The sequence below is a fragment of the Helianthus annuus genome, chromosome 7, assembly GCF_002127325.2.
Source record: "Helianthus annuus cultivar XRQ/B chromosome 7, HanXRQr2.0-SUNRISE, whole genome shotgun sequence".
Taxonomy (NCBI): domain Eukaryota; kingdom Viridiplantae; phylum Streptophyta; class Magnoliopsida; order Asterales; family Asteraceae; genus Helianthus; species Helianthus annuus.
The window spans coordinates 131,488,861-131,508,991 of NC_035439.2; the positions used below are offsets into that span (position 1 = coordinate 131,488,861).

The 20,131-nt window shown below is 34.8% G+C and overlaps 2 protein-coding genes across 2 annotated transcripts; one reads left to right on the plus strand and one right to left on the minus strand.

Annotated features, from left to right (window-relative positions):
* Positions 1-1,667: 1,667 nt before the first annotated feature.
* On the plus strand, positions 1,668-4,325 carry LOC110868563 (60S ribosomal protein L10a-1). Its single transcript, XM_022117759.2, has 6 exons — positions 1,668-1,782; positions 2,027-2,064; positions 2,806-3,025; positions 3,254-3,419; positions 3,821-4,026; positions 4,108-4,325. The coding sequence occupies exons 2-6, from the start codon at positions 2,060-2,062 to the stop codon at positions 4,159-4,161; spliced, it is 651 nt and encodes a 216-aa protein (XP_021973451.1). The 5' UTR covers positions 1,668-1,782; positions 2,027-2,059; the 3' UTR covers positions 4,162-4,325.
* LOC110868564 (acetyl-coenzyme A synthetase, chloroplastic/glyoxysomal) lies at positions 4,180-18,247 on the minus strand. The gene is made up of 19 exons (XM_022117760.2): positions 17,960-18,247; positions 16,612-16,755; positions 16,361-16,516; positions 15,784-15,906; positions 15,563-15,698; positions 14,748-14,801; positions 14,223-14,305; positions 14,006-14,107; positions 13,789-13,877; positions 13,597-13,687; positions 13,400-13,513; positions 6,918-6,994; positions 6,745-6,823; positions 6,591-6,659; positions 6,307-6,482; positions 6,191-6,247; positions 4,921-5,011; positions 4,728-4,826; positions 4,180-4,648 (listed from the first exon to the last, which is right to left on the minus strand). Exons 1-19 carry the CDS (start codon positions 18,218-18,220, stop codon positions 4,463-4,465), a joined length of 2,187 nt encoding a protein of 728 aa, XP_021973452.1. The 5' UTR covers positions 18,221-18,247; the 3' UTR covers positions 4,180-4,462.
* Positions 18,248-20,131: the final 1,884 nt, after the last annotated feature.

Sequence of the window (20,131 nt, forward strand, 5' to 3'; positions counted from 1 at the left end):
TGTTGGTGCAGAAATTCTTGAAATCAAATTGTCCATCTCAAATTATACTTTTTTAAATACTACTATTTATTACTACACATGTGCAACATTACGAAAAATCTAAACCTCTCAACCCCACCTCCCAAAAACCTAAAACCCCCCACACCCATACCCACACCCACACGCAAAAACCTAAACCCACCCACCTCATCCTCCACGCCCAAAAACCTAAACCCTCTCCCCAAAAGTCACTCAACATTCATTTTCATCAAAATTAAGGGTTTTTCATCCATTTTATAGGTAACCATGGTGATATGGATTTTTGTTTCTTTTTCCCTTTTATTTAATGCTAACGTCGAGTGATTACGTGGATTTTAACATGTTTTTTTTAATTTTTAAAATAATTAAATTGTTTTTTCTTTAATCAATATAATTTCATATATTAAAATAATTCGATCCCAACATCATATGCTCCATTTTTTCTTGACATATGGAAAAAAAGAACATGGCTCGATTTGATTGTTAAGTTATCTAATTGGGACAAAAACGATATGGGTGACCTAATTATAACAGTTTTGAAATTTGGTTACTATTCTGTGACATTTTCCCTTAAATTAATCATATAACTTACGACACTAGAATTACAAGCGGGTATCTAAATAAAATACAAAATTATCTTTATGTTATTATTTGATAGTCATCTTGTTGCGATGCACAAGTTTATTCAACCCAATTAACGTACGGGCTCGGGTTTTTTTAAAAACATAACTTTTTGTTATTTTTATATAACATTACATTTACTCAGGCCATGTAATATACGAGATTCTAACCTAGTAGGGTATATATTGATACAATCTTTAAGGTAACATATGTCCAACTTTGTATTAATTTATTAAGTAGTAGAGTAGAAGACAATTAAAATCTTTATTATATCATTTTAATCATTTATAAAGCACACGTTCATACAAGCCCACCGAGCAAAGGTGCACAAAAACCCCGGAGTCATACATTACCCGAAAAAACCCGAAACCAGATATTAAAAAACCCGGATATTTCCAACCCGGTTCCATACCTGACGGGTATTTACCGGGCTCATATCCTGTAATCATGGTTGTAAAACAAGGTTTCCAAGGTCGAGTACTCCCCGAGTAGTCGCTACAAGGTAAGCTGCCGAGGCGACTTTCTTCGACTCCGCCTAATTACTCGGAGTCGGTCAAACGCAGTCAACCTCGGCCAAAATTGGATCTAGTAGGTCAACTCGGGCCTAGTTTGACTTAAATAATAATAAAACATAATTTCTATGCTTATCATATTAAAGAATGAATATCATTTTCACGTATTTTGTTATAAATATTAGTAAATTTATGTTATTTGACTTATATTTAGTCTCCAAAAAGTAATTTCTTTATATTTTAACATGTCCGAATACTCCCTGAGTACTCTCCGCCTAGACCGAGTACTCTCAACTCCCCGGTCGACCGACTAGAGAGCGCCTAGCGACTTTTGCAACCATGCCTGTAATTCAAAACCGGGTATACCTGACCCCACCCGATCAAAACCTGATTACTCTCTCTTCAAAACCCGATTCCATATCCGACCGTTTATTTATTTCAGTATGGGGCTACGGGCCATTGTATCTGAAAGGCCCATTCACAGAACATTGTTAATGGGCTAGTTTAAACTTAAAGCTCAAATAGTGCAAGGCCCATTCACAGAACATTTAGGGTTTCAGCCTCATATATTACAATCAGCTGTTTTTGGTGCGTAACTCTTATCGGCACTTTGAAACCCTAACTCTCAGAGGTATGATCTTTTTCTTCATTTTTTAGCCGTTTGAATTTGATTTGATTGAACAGTATTCTGCATATGTACATATTTTGATAGTAGATGATCTGATGATGACGATTTTGTTGTAGTTTGATGCTTAGTGTTGATTAATTAGCTTGTGATTATCAGTTATATGAATTTAGATCTTGTTGCGAGTGGTTTTTAATGCTTAGGGTTCGTTGATGTTAAACTTATGTGTTTTGTCGTTGATTATTCGCAGAATTGAAGGTATCGAGAGGAAAAGTTTCAAAAAATGAGGTATGGTTATTGATTTTGTCATAGGATTGATTATCTGTGTGAAGCTTATTTCGATACATTATTGTAAATATGTGGCAATTGTATGTGAAATGTTTACTGGTTTCCTCATTATCAATTGTGTATGAAGTATTGACTAATTTATTTCTTATCATTTGTGTATGAAATAATGATTTGTTTATCTTTATTATCAATTTATTTAGATATGTTTGTTATAAATTGTCTGTGGCCAAATGCATATGAAATATTGACTAATTTATCCATTATCAATTGTGTGAAATTTTGGCTAATTTTATCATTATCAATTGTGTATGATTTATGGATTTATTTATCTTTTATCAGTTCAATTAGATATTGTTGCCAATGTGGGAGTGTATGAAATGTTGACTAATATATTTTTTTATCAGCTCATTAGATAGGTTTATGTAGTACCTTGATGGGGATTCTTTTTTTGATTTAGCCGACATTTGCTTGTATATCTACCTTTTGTTATTGTGCGATTGTTTATGAATTTACTATCTATTAAAGGCATTGGATAAAAAACTATAATAAGGATTTCTGAAAGCTGGATTTATTTCAATACCTTGTTTATTGTTTTTCCTTCGCTATTACAAATTACATTTCTTAGTTTATAATCACAATAGATAATTTTGTCTGACAGAGCAGAGTTTGTTTTTTGTTTGTTACTTTATATTGTTGAAATGGTGCAGCAAAATTGATAATTGTTTTTTTTTAATTCTGCAGTAAGCTTCAAAGTGAAGCCCTTAGAGAGGCAATTACTCAGATCACTACGGATGCAAAGGAAAAGAAACGTAACTTTACTGAAACCATTGAGTTACAAATTGGTTTGAAGAATTACGATCCACAAAAGGACAAACGTTTCAGTGGAACCGTGAAGTTGCCCCACATTCCTCGCCCCAAGCTTAAAGTTTGCATGCTTGGAGATGCTCAACACGTTGAAGAGGTAAATATATCGATTTCGAAAACAAATAGCATCTTGAATTAACCCTTAAGGGTTACAAGTACTAATACTTCAATCATATGTTATATTGCTACTTGAGTTTATTTCATACCTATTCGAAGTTTTATAAACAGAATTTTAGCTGTTTGTTACAATCAAAGTATTACTTAAGTTTATAAATTTTACAGGCCACAATAGACAATCGAATTTATTATTTTCTTGTAACTACAGGCTCAAAAAATTGGTCTTGAATATATGGATGTTGAGGGTTTAAAAAAGCTGAACAAGAACAAGAAATTGGTGAAGAAACTTGCTAAGAAGCATCAAGCTTTCTTGGCTTCTGAGTCTGTTATCAAGCAGATTCCTCGTTTGTTGGGCCCCGGTCTTAACAAAGCAGGTACGTGCATCTTTGAATCTATGCAGTTAATATTGGTGATATATTGTTGATATATTGGTTATCGGTTCCCATGTAAAATATCAGTGTCAAATATCGGTCTGAATATCATTACCATCATTATCATCATTACCGATATTATCAGCGATATTGACTTATATCACTGATAGTTGACCAATATAACCGATATATCACTGATTTGTTAGTGTTAATTTGCTATATATATAAATTCTGCATGATATTAAAATTACCGATATCTCACCGAGATAACCTATTCTCAAATATCGGTCCTTTACCGATATTTGATACATTACCACATTAACTGCATAGGTTTGATTGATTTTGCGTTTAAATTAAAGTTGGTTGATTTTGTAACATGTATTTTGGTATCGACTCGAATTCAGGTAAGTTCCCTACTCTTGTTTCCCACCAAGAATCTCTCGAGGCAAAAGTCAACGAGACGAAAGCGACAGTCAAATTCCAACTTAAGAAGGTGCTTTGCATGGGAGTTGCTGTTGGAAACTGCAGCATGGAAGAGAAGCAAATCTTCCAAAATGTTCAAATGAGTGTCAATTTCTTGGTTTCTTTACTTAAAAAGAACTGGCAAAACGTGAGTTGTATTCTCCTTCTTTTGATGGTATTGTTATTTTACGCCTTGAGTTTCTTATGTTAAGTTTGTTGATGTACTCAGGTGCGGTGCTTGTACTTGAAGACAACAATGGGAAAGCCGGTTCGCATCTTTTAAGGAGTGGCTTTGGTTATGTTTTTATTTTGGGTTAATGTTGAGGTCAGTACTGGAAATTGTATTTCCCATGAATGGGGAATAATCCTTTTTGGCTTTTTACATGTTTGTTTGGTACTGTATTTTTGGACCCTCTTCTTATATCATTGTTTTGATTTTGCCAGTCATTTAGGTATTATTATTTAATGGTTAAGGTTAACCTCATAAGTTACTATTGAAACCCAAGGTCTGGGTGGTACCAATATGTCGTACATTAAATCCTTTTTTTGTATCAAACCGACACCCAATATTGGTTTTTGCGTGTTTATAAATCAGCAAGCGCAAAAATCTGCCCAACGACATTTGGATCTGCTAACGTGCTTATATCCCCAAGGTCATCTAGCTGCCTAGAAGCAATTTTCCTCAAAATTCTTCTCATTATTTTCCCACTTCTTGTCTTTGGAAGGCCCGGCGCCCAATGAATTTTTTCAGGCACCGCAAATGCTCCAATCTGATTCAAACCATAGTGGAATTATCAACAGCGTCGAATACAGCTCAATGCTTTTTAACGAGTCATAAAAAGAACTTACATTGGTTCGGACAGAAAGCATGAGACTTTTCTTAAGATCTTCGCTATACGCGACACCCTCAACTGGAGTCACAAATGCATAGATACACTGGCCTTTGACCTATTATGAAAAAACAAACGAATTTCTGAAATATAAATTTTTTAAAATTCCGTATATGTAACACGTAGAAATCAAATAACTAGTCTATACATACCTCATGCTCAACACCAACAACTGCGGCTTCAGCACAATTAGGATGTGAAACTAGAGCCGATTCAACTTCAGCTGAGCCAATTCGGTGTCCACTGTTCATATTACATACAAATCATAAACTAACTGTATTATATGATAGTTATAGATATAGGTAAAGGATCAAATAAAAATAAAATTATCGTACGAAACGTACGAATTGGGGGAAAAAGCAAAAAAGTGGCGGTGGCAATCTGGTAATTATCAACAACTTCAAAATTACTGGGGAAAAAGCAAAAAGTGACGGTGGCAATCTGGTAATTATCAACAACTTCAAAATTACTCTAGTAGAGTAATTTTGAGCATCTGTAGAGTAATTTTGGAAAATGTAGGGTAATTATCAAATTACTCTAGTAGAATAATTTTGACTTCTGTAGAGTAATTTTGGAAAATGTCTTGTAGAGTAATTTTGTTAGCATTTAGTTATGGGGTTTAGCTTTATGGTTTAGTTTTTAGCTTTTAGTTGGGGGGGGGGGGGGGGCGGTTTAGGTTTTTTTAGGTTTTTGGGGGTGGGGGGTGGTTTAAGTTTTTTTTTTTTTTTTTTTTTTTTTTTTGGGGGGGGTAGTGTAATTTTGATAATTACCATATAATTTTGATAAGAGTAAACTGCCATTTTGGTCCCTGTGGTTTGGTTACTTTTGCCACTTTAGTCCAAAACTCAAACTTTTTGCATCTGGATCCCTGTGGTTTCAGTTTTATTGCCATTTTGGTCCAAAAATGAAATCAGGTCATATATGTCTTATAAAATCCTGTTATTTTGTCATTTTCCGCAGGGGCAAAATGATCATTTCTTTTTTTATAAATAAATACCATATTTTATAAGACAAATATGACCTGATTTGCCCCTGAGGAAAATGACAAAATTGCAGGATTTTATAAGACAAGTATGACCTGATTTCATTTTTGGACCAAAATGGCAATAAAACTGAAACCACAGGGACCTAGATGCAAAAGGTTTGAGTTTTGGACTAAAGTGGCAAAAGTAACCAAACCTCAGGGACCAAAATGGCAGTTTACTCTTTTGATAATTACCCTACACGACCAAAACTACTCTACATGAACATTTACAAAATTACTCTACTACAATAATTTTGAAGTTGCTGATAATTACCAAAATGCCACCGCCACTTTTTGCTTTTTCCCCCAATTCGTACGCTTAGTACGTTAATTTTATTTTTACATGAAGTTAACTCTATAGATATATCATATATGCATGGTTAAGTTTATAAAGTTACCTGACATTAATTACATCATCAACTCTTCCAGTGATCCAATAATATCCATCCTTGTCTCTGAAACGAAAACGAGTTATCACTCAAGTAACAGATGAAGCAAAAAAATATTCCATTACCTTCTGCAGCCATCACCGCTGAAATAATAACCGCGGAATGCTTTGAAATAAGTAATTTCATATCTTTCATGATCCCCGAAAAGAGTCCTGAACGCTCCGGGCCATGAGGTTTTAACGCATAAATAGCCGCTGCACTCACCTTCCATTTCCTTTCCCTTTTCGTCCACTATGGCTGGCTGCATTTATTTTATATTTTGGAGCGTGATTTAGACGGGTCGTTAAACATGGCCAAAAAAATAAAAACAAAAAGAACTCCATAAAAATATTATATGCTTGATATATACCTGAACCCCGAAAAACGGAAATGTGGCAGAACCTGGTTTTTGTGGCCATGCACCGGGCAAAGGAGTGATCTAAAAAGCAAGAACGGTTAAGCTCGATTTTTATAAATCATGTAAATACATATATATGATGATATGTGCATAAATAGTTAAATACCATGAAACCGCCGGTCTCTGTTTGCCACCAAGTGTCAGATATTGGACACCTTGAATCTCCAACTACATTGTAAAACCACCTGCCATATCAACAAAGAAAAGAAGAAACTCAGATAAAGGTTTTTTTTTTAAACAAATAAATAGATGTAACAAAATAAAATAAAATAAAATAACCTCCATGCACTTGGATTGATTGGCTCGCCTACACTACCGAGGACTCGCAAAGATTTAAGAGAATAACGGGTCACATACTGCAAATACAAATTTCTTACCCGTTAACGTCTAAAAGTCTACAAGCATAAAGTTAAAACTTGTTGAAAGGTATATGGTATATGTTCTCTAATTCATTGTATTAACATATTGGGCTTATATCTGTTTCGTATTGGGCTTATATTTTAGATTGGTTAATGGGCTTATGGTTGTTTATTAGTTTGTTAGTTGTTAACAGATTTTGTTATGGGCTCAAGGTTTGGTTGTTACATCTTTGGAAGTCTAAGGGTTGGAAGTGTAACTTTGGATGGTTGTATTATATAAATGAGAAGAGAGAGAAACTCAGTTCAGTTGTGATCAATTATCAGAGATATTTTCTAGGGTTTCCTTTCACTTCTCTCATCTTGGTTCGTGTGATATTCAGCTGTGTTCACCGGAGTTTCACCGGAGTTGAAGATCATCATCGTTCTGTCTTACAGATCTCAGTGTTGAGATCTTGGTTGTATTTTGAGATCTTGTTGATCTCAGTTTTTGGTTTTATTTTAGTTGTATCTTTGTTATGTTCAACAGATTTTCCAAATCTGTTGAACTTGTTTTGTACTTTGTTTAGATCTCAGAAGTTTGAGATCTTGGGTTATTGGTTGGGTGTTTTTTGGTTTGGGTAATCAATAAAACTTTTGTCACTAGTTTTGTCATTATTTCTGGTGTTTCATATATTTCTGGTTGAGATTGTGATAGATCTGTACATATTTTACATGGTATCAGAGCTTAAAGGCTCTTTTACCCAGATCTAAGTCTTCCGCTGTTAGATCTTGTATAGATTTGCTCTGATATTGTTTGTTTTTTTTTTGTAGATCTGTGTTTCTGTTGTCTGATCTTGGGAGTTTTGACAGTGTGAATCTTGACACTGTTCTTGGGATTCGTGTGAAGACTGTGTTGGTCTTTGAAACCCTAGAAGGTTTCAAAGCAAACTAACCAGTGTTTGTTCTTTGTTCTTGGTGTTGACTAGTAACCCTAGAAGGTTACAGTCTTCATCGTGTGTGAAGATATTGCACCCACTGTGAGATCTTTCCTTTTCTCTGTAGTTAGTTTATTGCTTTTGTTGGTTGATTAGTTGAAGTCGGGGTAGTGAGGACCGGCACCATTGTTTGTTTGTTTTTTGATTGTTTTAGGGTTTGGCTCCTGTATTAAGACATGTTCAGGCACTATAAGTGATGAACCTGAAATCTTGACACTGATACAGCTTCGCCTTAGTGTGTTGTATATCTGTTGGTTTATTTGTGTGTTTTATCTGTTTTCTTGATAGAGTGTTATCTGTTGTATCTGTTGGTTTGTTTGTGAGTATTATCTGTCTTCTTGATTGTGTATGTCATCATGGTTCAGCCAGAACCAAGTGCTAGTACATCTCAGACCTTAATAGGTAAACTGGATATTGGAGATCCACTTTATCTACACCCTAGTGATTCTAGTGCCCTTACTATTGTTAGTGTAAAGTTGAAGGGTACTGAAAATTATGCTGTTTGGTCTGCGTCTATGAAACTTGCTTTAGAAGCTAAAAATAAGTTTGGTTTTATAAATGGAAAGTGTGAAAAATCTACTGAGGATTCTGTGCTTGCTAGTCAGTGGGATAGGTGTAACTCTGTGGTGTTAACTTGGCTATTGAACTCTGTGTCTGAGGAACTTTTCTTAGGCCAAGTTTTTTCTAGTTTAGCTTCAGAGGTTTGGGAGGATTTGAAAGAGACCTATGACAAGATAGATGGTTCTGTGGTTTATGATTTGTTCAAGAAAATAAATAGTATTTCTCAAAATGGTTCAACTGTAGCTGACTATTATAATAGATTAACAACAATGTGGAAGCTGTTTGATGCTATGCTTCAACTGCCAACATGTTCTTGTAAAGCAGCTAAGGATTATAATGATTTTACAATGTTAATTAAGCTAATGCAGTTTTTAATGGGACTTGATGATGTTTATCAACCAGTAAGAACAAATTTGTTAACCAGAGAAACTTTTCCATCTGTCAAGGTTGCTTATTCTGTGGTTTCTAGGGAGGAATCACATAGGTTGACTAGTAATGGGTCAAAAGGGCAGAATGTTGCCTTTGTTTCTAAACCAAACCAATCTTTTGAGTCTAAGAAAAAGATTGCTAATCAAAGAGGACCTAATCCTAACTTGAAGTGTACACACTGTAATATGATGGGTCATACTGTTGATAGGTGTTTTGAATTGATTGGATATCCACCAGGTTTTAGGAAAAGGTCTAATAATATGTCAGGTAAAACTGGTGGGTTAAATAAGTCAAATGCTGTGGTAGGGTCTTCTACTAGTGTCTCTACTTCTGGTCTGCCTTTTACACCTGAGCAGGTTGCTAAACTACTGAGCTTAGTTGGTGATAAATCTGGAACTGAGTCATCAGGTGTTGGAGGTGAGTCTGTTATAGTAAATAATTGTGTTAGTTGTTCGAGTTCTGTGTTGTTTGAAAACTTCTTTAGTTGGATTGTTGACTCTGGGGCAAGTCAACATATGATAAATAGTGATAAAGAGTTGTTTAATGCTATTGATGTTTCTGAATTTGACATTAAAGTAGCTCACCCTAATGGAACAAATGTTAAAGTTTTAAAGATTGGTAATGTAAAATTAATGGATGGTGTTATTTTAAAAGATGTTTTTTATGTCCCAGAGTATCATGTTAACCTGTTGTCAGTTCATAGGCTAGCTAAAGATAACAATATAGATGTTGTGTTTAAAGAAGATAGTTGTATGTTACAGGATTCCAAATCAAGGAGAATCCTGGTGACTGGTAGTCAAGACAGTGGTCTTTACTTTGTTGGGAAAAATGGTAATTCTATGAATGTGTGCTATAATAGTTATGTTAAGGCAAATTTGTGGCATAGCAGATTAGGCCACCCTTTTGATCAGGTCCTGGCTATGTTAAAAGATCAGTTTGATGTTAAAAGCATTGAACATGGCCCTTGTGATGTGTGTCACAGGGCAAAACAAGTTAGAGTTCCATTCCCACTTAGTGAACACAAAACAAAGTCTATAGGAGAGTTAGTTCATCTAGATGTTTGGGGACCTTATAGGGTAACAAGTTATGAAGGTTTTAAATATTTTTTTAACTATAGTAGATGACTTTTCTAGGACTGTTTGGTGTTACATGTTGGTAAATAAAACAGAAGTGTTTGAAAATTTGTGCAGTTTCTATGAGTTGATGTTAACTCAGTTTGAAACTAAAGTGAAAATTATAAGAAGTGATAATGGAACAGAGTTTATAAATAATCAAATGAATACATTTTGTAAAACTAAAGGCATTTTGCATCAAACTTCTTGCTCTTATACACCACAACAAAATGGTGTGGTGGAAAGAAAGCATAGGCATCTTCTTAACACAGCTAGAGCTCTGTTGTTTCAGAGTAATTTGCCTCTTAGATATTGGTCTGACTGTGTTTTAACTGCTGTATACTTGATTAACAGGTTACCATCATCTGTGTTAAATGGTAGGAGTCCATATGAAGTAGTTTATGGTTTTAAACCCTCACTTGTTCACCTAAGGAACTTTGGTTGCTTGTGTTTTAGTATTATCTTAAATGAGTCTGATAAATTTGCTTATCATGCTGATAAGTGTGTTTTAGTTGGTTATTCCAATGTTAAAAAGGGATACAAGTTACTATGTTTAGATAACAAAAAGGTGTTTTATTCAAGAGATGTGAAATTTTATGAAACAGTATATCCTTTTAAATCTATCTTGAATAAGAGTCAAAGTGTTAACACTGATTTAAATCAGATAAATTTTTTTGATATTACTGAAACAATAACACCTGAAGTTCCTGTTGTTCCCAATGATGAAGAGGGTATAACTGGTGTTCAAGGTCACTGCAGTGATGATCAGCCACCAGTGTTGCCCTCTACATCTGCCACTGTTCCTGATGTTGGTAGTACTCAACATGCTGAGGAACAGTTAGGTAGTAGTTTGCAAGGTAGCACTGATGGGGCAGAAAACATTGTGGGATCTCATGAAGAGACCAACCCATCTGAGGGACAAACTACTAGGAAATCTTCTAGGAAAGTAGTTTTTCCACAAAGATTTGATGAGTATGTTGTTGAAGGAAAAGTAAAATATGGTATTGAAAAGGTTGTTAACTATGCTAGTTTATCTGTTGACAATTTGTGTTTAGTGTCTTCTTTAAACAAATCTGTTGAGCCTAACTCATATCATGAGGCTATTAAAGATCCTAGGTGGATAGAAGCTATGAATCAAGAGATGGAAGCTCTTAATAGGAATAATACATGGGTTGTTGTTGACTTACCTAAAGGTAGGAAGCCCATTGGCTGTAAATGGGTATACAAAATAAAATATAAGACCAATGGGGAGGTTGAAAGGTATAAGGCTAGGTTGGTTGCAAAAGGTTTCAACCAAAAGGAAGGAATTGACTTTGGAGAAACATTTTCTCCAGTTGTTAAAATGGTTACTGTTAGAATTGTTTTGAAAATAGCTGTTAATAATGGGTGGCCTTTGTATCAGCTTGATATAAATAATGCCTTCTTGTATGGTTCATTGTCTGAAGATGTGTATATGACATTACCTTTAGGTTATTTTAATGAAAATAAAAATAAGGTGTGTAAGCTTGTTAAGTCCCTTTATGGACTTAAACAAGCTCCCAGAAAATGGAATGAAAAATTGTCTTCTGTTCTGCTTGATATGGGTTTTACCCAAAGTTTGTGTGATCACTCTTTGTTCATGTTGAGCAAAGGTGATATTCTTGTTATTCTTTTGGTTTATGTTGATGATATAGTAGTTACTGGAAACAGTGCTACTGAAGTTGCTAGGATTAAAAGATGTTTAAGTGAGAGTTTTTTAATAAAAGATTTGGGTGTGCTTAAATATTTTTTGGGTATTGAAGTTTTATACTCAGGTGAATCTATTTGTTTGTCACAACGAAAATATTGTCTTGAGCTCTTAAATGAGTTTGGATATCTTGGTAGTAAACCTGTTGGGACTCCTATTGAATTGTCTCATGTGGTTACTAACAAGATAGAGAAGGACAAAAATTATTTAGAAAATATTACTGGGTTTCAAAAGTTGATAGGTAAACTGATTTACTTATCTTTGACACGTCCTGATATAAGTTATGCAGTGCAGTTCTTGAGTCAATATATGCATAAGCCATGTCAGTCACATTTAGACATTGCTTTAAGACTGTTGAGATACTTAAAGCAATGTCCAGGAAAAGGTGTTATGTTCAGGAAAACAGGTAATTTTGATATATCAGGCTTTGTTGATTCAGATTGGGCTAAGTGTTTGTCTACCAGGAAATCTGTCACTGGTTTTGGCATATTTCTTGGAAATACTCTTGTGTCTTGGAAAAGCAAGAAACAAGGGTTTGTTTCAAGATCTACTGCTGAGGCAGAGTACAGGGCAATGTGTTCTGCTACTTGTGAAGTAATGTGGATTAAAAATGTGTTGTCTGAATTAGGAATTAATTGTGCATTACCTGTTTCATTGTTTTGTGATAGCAAATCTGCTATCTCAATTTCTCAAAATCCTGTCTTCCATGAAAGAACAAAACATTTTGAGTTGGACTTGCATTTTTTGAGAGAAAAAATTGCAAGTGGCATTATTGACCCACAAAAAATTGCATCTGAAAATCAGATTGCAGACATTTTCACAAAAGGGTTAAGTGTTGCCCAACATGAGTCGTTATGTGATAAATTGGGTATGTACAATATGTTTAGTACATGAATTATGGGGGGGTGTTGAAAGGTATATGGTATATGTTCTCTAATTCATTGTATTAACATATTGGGCTTATATCTGTTTCGTATTGGGCTTATATTTTAGATTGGTTAATGGGCTTATGGTTGTTTATTAGTTTGTTAGTTGTTAACAGATTTTGTTATGGGCTCAAGGTTTGGTTGTTACATCTTTGGAAGTCTAAGGGTTGGAAGTGTAACTTTGGATGGTTGTATTATATAAATGAGAAGAGAGAGAAACTCAGTTCAGTTGTGATCAATTATCAGAGATATTTTCTAGGGTTTCCTTTCACTTCTCTCATCTTGGTTCGTGTGATATTCAGCTGTGTTCACCGGAGTTTCACCGGAGTTGAAGATCATCATCGTTCTGTCTTACAGATCTCAGTGTTGAGATCTTGGTTGTATTTTGAGATCTTGTTGATCTCAGTTTTTGGTTTTATTTTAGTTGTATCTTTGTTATGTTCAACAGATTTTCCAAATCTGTTGAACTTGTTTTGTACTTTGTTTAGATCTCAGAAGTTTGAGATCTTGGGTTATTGGTTGGGTGTTTTTTGGTTTGGGTAATCAATAAAACTTTTGTCACTAGTTTTGTCATTATTTCTGGTGTTTCATATATTTCTGGTTGAGATTGTGATAGATCTGTACATATTTTACACTCAAAAGGCATAATATGCATGGATGAAGAGAATACTTGCCTCATCACCATCGCGCATAAGTGATCGCACCAATGTAGGAGCGGTGTAGAATATCGTCACCTTGTACTTGTCAACAATATCCCAACATCTTCCAGGATCTGGATAATTAGGAACCTGTAGATAGCTCGCATTTAAGACCTCGTAAAGTTTTATTATTTATATCATTTACCATCATAACTCGGTTTTGAAGGTTTTACTCCTTCGTAAACTACAACTGTTGCTCCGTTAAGCAGAGGTCCATAAGTAACATAGCTGTGTCCCGTAATCCAACCACAGTCAGCTGTACACCTAGAGTTCAAGGGGAAACGAGTATTATTTGATGTATGTTTAAAAAATAGCCGATAATTGGCATAAATTAAACATATAAATGTTTTGAAATCAAGAATTACCAGTATATATCAGATGGTTTGTAGTCAAATGCATATTTGAATGTTGCTGCAGTGTATACCATGTATCCTCCTGTAGTATGCAGAACGCCCTATTTAATGGACCAACATGATTCGTTAGAAAACTCAATGACAATACAGTTTCAACTCATTAACTTATGAATGAATAAGTCGATTTGGGTTCTGTTTTATCTCAAACGGGTCAAATAAAAAAACATACCTTAGGCTTTCCCGTGCTTCCACTCGTATAGAGAAGAAAGAGTGGATCCTCTGCATCAACCCACTCCACATCACATTCAGTTGAACATTTTGGAACAACATCCTGGAAATTAAATTAAATAAATAAATAGTATATTTAAAAAAAAAAAGCTGATGTGGAAATTAAGGATGTAATAAAATAACAATTAACAAAAAAACATTGTTTTACTAATTACTACCTGCCACCAAACATCTCTTTCTTTTTGCCATTTAGTATCTTCCCTTTTCATTGCGGTTTCATTTGCATAAGTCAAACATAAACCTGTTTGTGAGCAAGCAAACAATAAATCTCAAATGAACAATAAGTCAATAACCGATATAACGATATAACGAACGACAGATGAAAGTATTAGATTTAAAAAAGAGTAAATTACGATTTTGGCCCCTGTGGTTATATCACTTTTACCCTTTTAGCCCAAAAATGAATCTTTTAACATCTGAGCCCCCAACGTCTTTTTTTCTAACCCTTTTGGCCCCCAACGTCTTTTTTTCTAACCCTTTTAGCCCCTAAAAGTAAATGGATGGGGTTAGTGTTAGGGGCCAAAAGGGTTAGAAAAAAAGACGTTGAGGGCTAAGATGTTAAAATATTCTTTTTGGGCTAAAAGGGTAAAAGTGATATAACCACATGGGCCAAAATCGTAATTTACTCTTTAAAAAAACATATGTATTTTTGGAAACAACATAAGAAAAAGTAAACATCCTACCAACTTGGATTCCACTTTGAAATGATTCCGAGAGTGCAGAATCCAAGGGCGGACCTAAGCCCAGCCCAGGGTGGGCGGGCGCACCCCCGGGAAAAAAAAATTTTAGTGCTAATTTCCATCGAAAATCCCATCCGCACCCCTTGGAATTTTTCGTCCGCACCCCATGGAATTTTCCGTCCGCACCTCTTGGACTTTTTCGTCCGCACCCCTTAGGTAAAAGGTGTTATCAATTTATATTTTAAAAATATTCTTTAGTAAACTCCTATTTTATAAAAAATACTACCTAAATTATATTACTTTTAATACCTAAATAACTAAACCTAAATACCTAATACATTTAACTAGCTCACTACTAAGTCTTAGCCCAATAAACAAACCCAACAAATCAACAATATTTCAAACTAAAATAAAATAAACAAGCCCAAAACTCTTACATATTCTATCCTGCTCTCTTTATTGTCCTTGCACGCCAGCGATCAGAACATCAACAGCGACAACAATGAACAGTCAGCAGCCGCATACCACCGTAATCAGCCACGGGTAAGTTTCTTTGTTATTTTTGATGATTTTTTGTTGGTTTTTGGTTATCCACCTCCAGCGGTCTATTATAGCCGCATACTAACCATAGTAGACATGTGCTTCGTTTTGTTTTCATTATGTTATGGTGGGTTATATAAATTAAGTTCTTTTGTTTTACATGACCCGACTTGACCCGAACCGACCCGATACGAACCGATTTTTTATTTATATACCTTGGGGCCTAAAATTTTTAAAAATGTTCCGCACCCCTATAGAAAAATTCCTGGGTCCGCCACTGGCAGAATCAACAATATCCTTAAGATTGATGACTTTTGTGCCACGTTTACCCGCGTTACAAGTTATCACAATCTTCGGCTTGCAGTCGATAATTCTTTCTTCAAGAGATTTTGCAGAATATCCAGCAAAAACAACCTGAAATCCAAAGGCCAAATGATATAAAAATAATTATAAAACAAGTCAAGAAATGAAAATAGTGCTAATGATCACAAAGTAATACCGAATGAACAGCTCCAATACGAGCACACGCGAGCATCGAGATTGGCAGTTCCATGAGCATAGGTAAGTAAATAATTACCGAATCACCCTTTTTTACTCCATTTTCTCTCAAGTAATTTGCAAGCTGTCACAATTCATAAAAATATATAATTGGGTTGGGTTCATTTCAGAACTCTAAATAACTACAAAACTTTCAGAACTCCTAATAAACAAACATTTTATATATATTTTTTTTGTATTTAGGAGCTTTTTATCATCTATTATATGTATTTCTTTGATTACATACATGTTAAAAGTAGTTTACATATGTATAATAGGCAAATTATATATATGTGTCATAACTAATTACATATATGTAAAAAAACTAGTTTACATATGTGTAATTGTAAAATTACGTATAAAAAATGATAAAATTACTCTTAACATGTATGTAATCATAAACATACACATAATAAATGATAAAATTATCCTAAACATAAAAATATATAAATAAAAAGATTGTTTATTAGGAGTTCTGCGAGTTCTGTAAATATTTATGGTTCTGAAATGATCCTTACCCAGGAATCAAAATAACAAACCTGACAAACTCTATCTAGCAGCTGATTGTAAGTCAACGAGTCATCAACACCGCGATCATTTCCTTCCCAATGAATCGCGATCTTCTCACCATTTCCGGATTCTGTATTTCTATCCAAACAGTTATAGCATATGTTGGTGATTCCACCCTTGAACGACTGATCAAATTGATAGCCAAACATACCAACTGGTCAATGAATCTATACAAATGCAGGTGAAAAACATGGGCATTTGGATACTGATTACTGATTACCTCTATTTTGATATTTCCTTTTGTGATATCAAGATTCTCAAAGTTGACTTGTTGACCCCATTTCTTCTTCCAGTAGAAATCAGCCGCCATTTCTGACCAAAATCCAGCTGGATCTTCAATTGACCTCTTATACATCTCCAGATACTGAAATCAATATAAATGTCAAGAATCCCGGCTTATAAACGAACCAAATGTTTAGTTAACTATTCTTGAACCATTTGGCGGGAAGTTTGTTTATGTTCGTCCATTTATTTCCATTTATGTTCGCTCATTTACATTTGTTTATATTTGTTCATTCGTTTGTATTCGTTTAAATATTCAGTCAAATTTTGTTAATACTAATATTGATTGGAAATCAATTTGATTTTCATATTTTGAAATCCTTTGTTTACTTACCTTTGAAATGTTTAATGTAATGATGATAATATTTTAGCCTTTAATTTGGATATTCACGTTTACTTTTAACTCGTGTTGGTTTATGTTCATTCATTTATATCCATTTATGTTCGTGAACCGTTCCTTTAGACCATGTGTAGTGGTACACATGAATAAAGCCCCTACCTGTGGGCATTTTACGACACGTGTCATCCCAGTCAGCAAAGGGGCATTATGCATGGGCGTAGCTTTGAAGGGGCCGGGAGGGGCGCCCGACCCCCCGAACTTTTCGCCCAGTAGTGTTATGTATGTACGTTTCGTATAGAATTTTTTAGATATATACGTTTTCGACCCCCCGATTTTATAATTTTTAAGGTATAATTTTAGGTCCGGTGACTTCCGACCCCCCGGTTGGAAATCTCAAGTTTCGCCAATGGCATTATGGGCGTTTTTCACAAATGGGCGTAGTGGGATAATGCCCAATAATGCCCCATCAATAATTACCTAATTAATATTTTCTTGTTTTTTTTTTAAATTTAAATATAAAGGTATTTGAGTTGGAATTACATGATTGGCCAAGTAAGGTGAAGAAGGGCGTGGATTGAAACACGCCTGGAAGCTTTTTTTGAAAGAAAACGCACAAAAACGCCCCGGGGGGTTGGGCTACGGCGTGATGGGGCGTGATTGGGGGAGAAAAACGCCAGAATCATGCGCACTACGGATGGTCTTATAATATTAACTAACAAACATCAACATAAACGAACACAAACACATTCATTTTCTTAACGAACGCACGAACAAGGAAATCCATTCGTTTAAGTATATGTATTCGTTCGTTTGTCTGGAGTGTTGGGCCAACTTGGGCCTCTTAGGCTCTTACCATGCATTTCTACATACACTGTTCCGAAGAACCTCTCGTCGCATGACATCACCCTTACCGTTAAGCTAGCGCCTTTCAAGAATCAAGAGTTACCTTTTGGAAACTGGGAACATGAGCTTGTTTGGCAAATTCTTGATTGGGCAAGATAAGATCATCATCATCTGAAGCAACAGCCTCACCAAGGACTACCGGTTTGCGCTTTGATAGATTACAAATCGGTTCAAACAGTGAAGAACATGAACCTGAACCTCGCCACAACCACAAACGGATTGCTTTTATGAACTGTGAAATGGCAACAACCCCTCCTACTGTCAACAAGATTGCAATAACTGTAATCATAACTGAAACATCCATGCATTAACCGCCACTTCTCACCATCTTATAAATAATTTTGCAACTCGGTTATCGAATATGCAAAATGGGTTCATCTTGTTTTAATATTACCACAAACATGAAACAAGAATCATATGCCTTTCTTGTCTTTTAAGGTGGTCATTTGTTTATTATAGTTATATCTTGTGTAAATTTATAACAAGTAATTGAGGATGAAAAATCTTTAATTGATCCTTGCAAATACCACAATTTTTGTAAGGATTTTTTTTTTATTTTTATTTTTTTTATTTTTTATGAATATCCCACAAGAACACAACATAAGTCTGTTGAGAAGTTACTCATCTTTTGTTGATTGCTCTATGTGACAGATAATATTAAATAAAAAGAAGTACATGTCAATATTTAAGATTATTATGCTTATGAATTATACATGGAATTATTTCTGAACCTTAGTACACTAAAAGTATTGTTATATAGATTTTTTTTATGTTAGATCAAGGATAATATGAATCGGGTTTGACTTAACGAGTCAATAAATCTTATTTTTATCTGGTCATACTTTTATCGGTACTTAATCACTCATAAACTACCATGTGTGTAAGATAATACCCGACAAACTCCGACGTGGAAGAAAGAGAGGTGTGCATGGTAGGGTCGTTGAGGGGGAGGAGAGAGAGGAGAGAGGGAGGTTCGTGAACTCGTTGATTTTTGCCTAAAAAATCCACTATGGAGCAAACTACATACTGAGCAAAAAGTTCGGGGGTCGGCTATTGGGACTAATCTTGTCATAACTCAAAGTTGGAGGGTGCTAAGTCTTTTAGTTTATTTTATTTAGGTTTCCTAATTCTAATCTAGGGATGTTTTATTGGGCATCAAGGTTTATTAGATAGGTTTATCTAGTTTGTTTATTTATTTTATTAATAGAGTTTGAGTCGGGTTAGGACTAGAATAAGTTTAGTATAAATAGATGGTTAGGGTCATTGTAATTAGTGTGTGCTCTCATTGATAAATTAATAAAAGAGTCGAACAAGTTTGTTCATATTGCGTGTTTGTTTTATTCGATCAAGGGACTGATTTCCAACATCGGCCACCCCCTCCCGCCCCTTAAAAGCTTCGCCCATGCAAACAATGGCTAGCTGACAATCTCATCCCTTGACAATCCTCCGGCTATAAATAGAAGACTTAACCTCCAGGTTTAAGTTTTCGATTTCTTGCTCCCTTACTTTATACACACACTTGTCCTCAAAGTGATTACTTATTCTCACGCCAGAGGGTGGTTACAAGGAAAACTCTCATCTTCTTCTTCTTGTAGCGAGTCACCGGTGTTGTTCGTTTTGCAGGACATTTTTGAAGAATCAGTCATTCGGCGAGTGAAGAACAGAGGTTGAACCTTAGTACACGAGATGACCCACTGTGATAATTTAGTATTATCCAGTGTTTCATCAAATCTGCTAATTACTTAAATTTCCATCTTGTTAGTTACAATTATATAAAGAAAATTGTAGATTGCACACAAGGGCCTAAAGAATAAGAAAAGCACAACAAATATAAATACAATAATTATCGTCTCACTCATTAACTATTGCGTTTGTGGGTTTTTTTCATAGGTGTAAAAGACCCACTCCTAGGTACTCTATGAGAGCAATAATATTAAATAAAAACAAAAACATGTAGAGCAGACCATCAAGCTTATGAATTACATGTCTTTTAAGGTGTAAATGAATTCGATGGTTTGTTGGGTATTCGAGATCGGTTCGCTAAAAATTTGAACTAAATTTGACTTAAAACAATATCGAGTCTAAGTTAGAGTTCATATAATAAAGAAGCTCGACCCTAAGTTAGAGCTTATTTAATAAACGAGCTTGAGCCTCATATAGCAAGCTTAACTAGGCTCGCAAGCCAAAACGAGCATATTATTTTTACATAACTATA